The 6104-nt window shown below is 35.3% G+C and overlaps 2 protein-coding genes across 2 annotated transcripts in view; one reads left to right on the top strand and one right to left on the bottom strand.

Annotated features, from left to right (window-relative positions):
* Positions 1-163: 163 nt before the first annotated feature.
* On the top strand, positions 164-4071 carry LOC113226952 (mediator of RNA polymerase II transcription subunit 8). The gene is made up of 4 exons (XM_026459769.1): positions 164-328; positions 2256-2501; positions 3580-3676; positions 3747-4071. The coding sequence occupies exons 1-4, from the start codon at positions 164-166 to the stop codon at positions 3995-3997; spliced, it is 759 nt and encodes a 252-aa protein (XP_026315554.1). The 3' UTR covers positions 3998-4071.
* Positions 4072-4147: 76 nt separating this feature from the next.
* The window catches only part of LOC113226951 (T-complex protein 1 subunit delta), an 11486-nt gene continuing 9529 nt past the window's right edge, over positions 4148-6104 (bottom strand). The window contains exons 11-12 of the mRNA XM_026459768.1: positions 4973-5187; positions 4148-4354 (exon numbers count right to left, since the gene is read on the bottom strand). Of these exons, the coding sequence (XP_026315553.1) occupies positions 4337-4354; positions 4973-5187 (233 nt within the window). The 3' untranslated portion in view covers positions 4148-4336. The remainder of the gene's footprint in view (positions 4355-4972; positions 5188-6104) is intronic.

Raw genomic sequence — 6104 nt, 5'->3', positions numbered from 1 at the left:
GTGTGTACGTACATATAATAGTTGCTGGTAAGCCAAAAAGAAACTCCATTTTTTATGGTTAGGTTCCAATTAAAAACTTGATACGTCAATGTCAATTGTCTATGATATATATTCAACATCATTGTTTTATCTATCTTGTTTTACAAATAATTGGGAAATAAAGATGCAGAGGGAAGAAAAGCATTTAGAGGCCACACTTCAAGCAATTTTGAACAGAGTGATCGATCTTAAAACGGCCATACAAGCCCTTATTACGAAACTCGAGACTGAATACGAAACAATAAATTGGCCAACATTTCTTGATAATTATGCTATTTTATCCGGACATGTAAGTTATAACCGTATATTTTTGAATCCATTAGAGAGAAAACAAAACCAGAAACAGTGTCTTTATGCACTTATCAACCTACAGCTCGGCTATCCTAGAGCAAAACTTAATAAGGGACAAATAAAAAAAAATTTAACGGAATCCTACTACTCCCAGAGTAATTGGACATAGTTAAGCAAAAAGGACCCAATCCACAAAATTATCAAATAATGAGTTACATGTACCAAACGATTCCTAATGTCTAACCTCTTAGATTAGCAAAAAAAATCCAACATATAAACATAAATAAATATCTCGGGAGTTACTTGACATTATAAGTTTTGAAAATAAAACAAGAGCGAAAAACAATTTTAAACTTTAAACTGCTACATCTTGAAAGTGACTGGATGTGCATTGAATCCTTATTGTTTAACTATGTCCAATTACTCACCTAACTGCCACCAAAAGTGACAGCCACTTTAAAATCCTAGAATTTACCAGAGATTTAGAAACCTTAAAACCTAGTAAGGCACATCTAGTTTGCTTCGGGATCAGTCAAAAACCTAGTAAATCACGTTGGACCAATTCAAAACATAGTAAGTATTTGAAATTTGCTAAGTTTTAAAGCAGTGAAAGCACTATACTAGGTATTTGAATTGGCAAATGGAGCGGCGAGTGCCCTCAAGCTGTTTTACAAAACAATTTATATATACAGGTGAAGGACACAAAACTAGTGGACTGTATGATTGATAAAGATTTCCTAGCTTTCAAAGCTTTTTTTATCGCTAATTCTCAAATTCAACTGACAAGAATTTAACACGTAAAACAAAAAACCAAAACATTAGCAAATCCCATGTCAATCAAAAAAATATAAAAAAAATTTAAAACAATTTGCAAACTCTTGCAACCCTGAGGGTTGAAAACATCAATGGGACATGAAGGGAAAATGCTGTGAATGTGTAAGATAGCTAATTTTACTTAAAAGAAATTAAATTTGAGTTAATAAGATCTATCTTTTTATCATTAAACTCGAATTTTATTTTATTCCCTTTTGATGGCGGCAATAAACTTACATTAATTGGAATTTTTTATTCCATTTGTTTTTTTTACCACTGGCAATGTACTGAGATATTTTAAATTGCATTTGCCGCCAGTGGCAACAACAAATCTTTTTATCCCGTTTGTCGCCACGGCTAACAACTGAGACTTTTTTATGCCGATTGTCACCACCTCGTAACATATGGGATTTTTTTCCCATTTGTCGCTACTGGATGTCACCAGAGGTAACAACTGAGACTTTTTATCTCCATTGTCACCACCTGGTAACATATGGGGTTTTTGTCCCCATTTGTCACCAGTAGGAACAAAGCCAGTGGTGACAACTGGGAATAAGTGCAATTCCCGGCTCAGACAAGCTTCAAAAATATGTAAAAGCAGTTATTCACATTAAGAAAAGTAAAAGGATGAAACCTAACTACTACAATCATTTAAGGTACCTCCCCCTTTGTGTACCATTGATTTTTTCCATCATGGATAATAAACTTTACTGATACTGAAAATCTTAGCTGTTGTTTTACTAACATAATTAGTCAAACAAAATCAAATTTTATTCTAAATTTTCTTGTGCAATAACTAAACCAAATAGGTACCTAACAAATGCACATACATTATTTTGATTCTGGCTGCTACAGTAACTTATGTAAATAAATATTCAAAGTTAGTAAGGGGTATAAAATATGTATTATACATATACATATGAATAATAACCATTTTTGTGACATCAATATATTTGTGGATTGATACCTTACTTAATACTATTACTTTTTTTTCATTCAATGGAAAATTGTTGAAGGGCAACTTTGATTTGTGTTTTTTGGCTCTCCTGGAAAATTTTGTCTATTGCTGCAGTCAACAACGTATATTTACGAGTTTGTCTACTGTTTTTTAGCTTACTGGACTTAGTAAAATACTACAGGCAGAGTTAGCGTCGCCACTACGATCACAAGTAGTTTTACCTCTTCAATTAGGATGTGAACGTGATGAGTCGCTAGCGCGGATGACTGAAGGGCGAGTGCCAGCATGTACACACGACTTAGTCCCAGATTTGTTGAGGACTAAGCCAGAACCTCAGGCTGAACAAAGACTGCAACAGTTTAATCATAAAGCTAGCACCCTTAGCTATGAAACAGCACAGGTATAATTTGTCTTTCATAAGAAATTTGTGTATGCTTATTGTATTACTGTCACATGTTAGCGATCGAGAAATATCAAGGCTAAAATAAAGTAATTTGTTAAAAACGCGCTGTCGATTGTCTATTACTTACACATTTCCTTGGTTTTTAGTCTGATCATTCATGTTGATTGACAAAAAATATGAATTTTTATTGAATTGATATTCAATTTTTTTTTGTGAAATTACTCCACTAGTTTGTTATAATTATTAATACAAAGATCAAACACTCAGAAAAAATTCCTTCGATCCGGCCGGATTCGAACCGACGTCTTCTAGCTTACCGTGCCAGACGCTATACCAAGCCACGGAACGAACCAGCGGACCTCACGAATTTTTCTATGTGTTTGCGTCGTGTCTTTGTATTTGGTTTTCCAACGTCTCTTTAGTCGTAGCGACGTCTATGAGAAATCTATGAAAAATGTATCAAAAAAATATTTTTTTTCCGTGTGTCCGATCTTTGTATTAATAATTATAACAAACTAGTGGAGTAATTTCACAAAAAGTAATTGAGTATCAATTCAATAAAAACTTAAAATACAATGAATGGCGACATCTGTCGCCAGGACTGGTAGCTGTAAAGGTACTAACTGGGTGATAAATCTTTCATAGATTTCTCATAGATGGCGCTACGACTAAAACGTCGTTGAGAAACCAAATACAAAGACGCGGTGCAAGCACATAGAAAAATTCGTGAGGTCCGCTGGTTCGTTCCGTGGCTTAGTCGGTATAACGTCTGCCACGGTAAGCTAGAAAACGTCTGTTCGAATCTGGCCGGATCGAAGGAATATTTTCTGAGTGTGTGATCTTTGTATTAATAATTATAAAAAAAATATGAAGTTGATCATTTGTTGCATTACACATTTATTCATTTTATTCACTCACACGTGTCTATCGCCAAAAATATCGAGCAAATCTGTTATTAGGCATGGAAGATAATTAAGATTGTTGGCAGTTAGCTAAAATAATGAGTAACAGCTTAACTTGTTTTGTCTATGCCTGTTCATATGGACTATTATTGAATATTTTACATTTGTTGCAGAAACAAGTAGGTCAATTTACTAAGGTTGTTAGCCATGTATGGGAGATTATATCAAAGGGACGTGAAGATTGGGAAGGAGAATCTATGCGTTCTGCAGGTATACAAAAAGTAAGCATGCAATTTAGACTTGTATTTCTCTTCATACATTGTGTATTTTGTTTTATCAGGAATGCAGCCAACACATAGTATTGCAGATACACATGCTTTGGTAACGGCTGTTGGAACCGGCAAAGGACTCCGACCTGGCATGCCTTCAATAGTGCCACCAGGTGTAGGAGGCGTCGGTGCACCAGGAATGGGTCCCAGAGGACCTACACCATCCCAACTTGGACCACAGGCACCTACCATGCCTAAAGCTCCATCCCAAATTAAGACTAACATCAAAGCAGCCAATCAAATACATCCTTATCAGCGATAATTAAATGAAACAGTTGAATGTTATTAATTATCAGTTTATTTTAAAAACTTATTTTAAAAACTAAGTAAGTAAATAAATTGGGAAAATGCATTCACATCTTTCATTGCAATCCTGCTGTAGAAGAATTAAAATAATAGATTTCTAAAAACGCTATGAATCAAAGCTACAGATTAATTGTTTAATTTCCTCATAAACATTTGAGAAAAGTACTAGCTTCACTATTATTAGAATATTCGCAGTATATAAGCATTCTGACATAAAACAAAACATGAAGAACAATAACTTTCCTTCCACTAGCAATGCTAAATTAAATTAATACTTCGTGACATAATCCAGCTGTTAGTTTAGTGTGTTAACCTGCAACAAAAAGAATTGTTATTGATATAATAACATTGTAACATAAGGTATGCCTCACGTTATTGCTAGACAAAAATATACGCTTATTCCCAGTCGTCACCACTGGCTTTGTTCCCATTAGCGACAAATGGGAAAAAGACCCATAATGTTACCAGGTGGTGACAAATGGGATAAAAAGATCTGTTGTTGCCATTGGCGACAAATGGAATTAATATCGCAGTAGTTACCAGTGGTAACAAATGGAATTAAAAATCCCAATTAATGTTTGTTTATTGCCGCCATCGAAGGAAATAAAATGAAATTCGAGTTGAATGAAAATAGAATGATAAAAATAGAGATGTTAGTAAAAAATTCAGTCTTAAACATCGGTGATCTTTTTTTTAATAAGATCTGTATTTTTATCGTTAAACTCGATGGCTGCAATAAACAAACATTAACTGGTTTTTTTTTTATTCCATTTGTTACCACTGTTATTTTAAAATCCATTTGTCGCCAGTGGAAATCCCTGCAACAACTGACATTTTTTAATCCCGTTTGTCACCAATGGGAACAAAGCCAGTGGTGACGACTGGGAATAAGCGAAAATATATACTAGAAACATGTTTTATTGAAACTCACAATATCGTCTATTTTGAGGATGGCGCGCACGGTCTCTGTGGCGAGAGCTAGTGCTGAGGCGGTGACGTGTAGCGGCTGTAGCACGTGTTCGTCCCGCATGTCGGTGACGCGACCTCGTCGCACGTTCACGCCGGCGCTGCCCGGCGCACCACCGAGGTCTACGTCGACTACGTGTGCCACGTGAAGTTCCGTGACCGTTTCAATGGGATTCAAACCTGGTTGAGATACATAATTTGGTTTTGTTAAATATCACCCCAATTCTCACCATATTATTGGCGTGACTAATGAGTCATATATAATGGACCTTTTTATATATACATAATATGACGCATTGATAAACCTAATTTAACATGAGATACAGCTCAAGTACCAGTACCAGTACTAAGTAAGTATTTTGATAATCTCAGTACAGAGCACTAAAAAAACCGACCTCAAAAGTTCGTAGAAGTAATTCTACGAACGGTAGATGTAATTCTACGAACGGTAGATGTAAATCTAAGATAATAAAAATCCGAGAGAAAAACGCCTTCCAATGGAGCAAAGCAAAATCAACCATTAAAATAATTGCTCCTTATATAAAAGTTTAGGCGCTATTTGTAAAAATGAATCTTCATGTGTGAACAGCCATCCTTAGAGGTGGAATATTTTCTTCAAAATTAAATGGAACCACTATGGAGGTACCCTCTTTCCAACAAAAAGAAATCATCAAAATCGGTCCACAAATGCAAAAATTATACAAAAAATTATGCGAAAACTACACATAGGGCGTACTATAAGTTTCCGGAACTGGCCACTTACATAAACAATATTTAAAAAGTAATTACAACACACTACAGTTTGTTTCATCTGATTGTCACTTGTTTTTGACTCGTGAAAATTTTCCTAGTATGATTTTCTACGACTTTAAGGCTCAAGTCACACTGGCGCAAAGTCGAAGCGTCGCGACGCGTCATGTTTTTCGCCTATAGCATATTCATCTATATTTTTAGATTTATAGTTACGATCCCAAAACAAAGCAGCAATCGAGCGAATAGATCTTTCGAGACAAGCCGAAACCAACCAAAGTGGCGGGCGTGCAAAGTGCTCTAAGCGGATGATTGCTTCTTTTTTTCCAGTTTTAACTGGACACGTG

Source organism: Hyposmocoma kahamanoa, unplaced genomic scaffold, assembly GCF_003589595.1.
Source record: "Hyposmocoma kahamanoa isolate Upper Pololo Valley unplaced genomic scaffold, ASM358959v1 202, whole genome shotgun sequence".
NCBI lineage: Eukaryota > Metazoa > Arthropoda > Insecta > Lepidoptera > Cosmopterigidae > Hyposmocoma > Hyposmocoma kahamanoa.
Note: the sequence above shows the minus strand (reverse complement) of the source record. Positions and strands in the feature narration are given on the sequence as shown.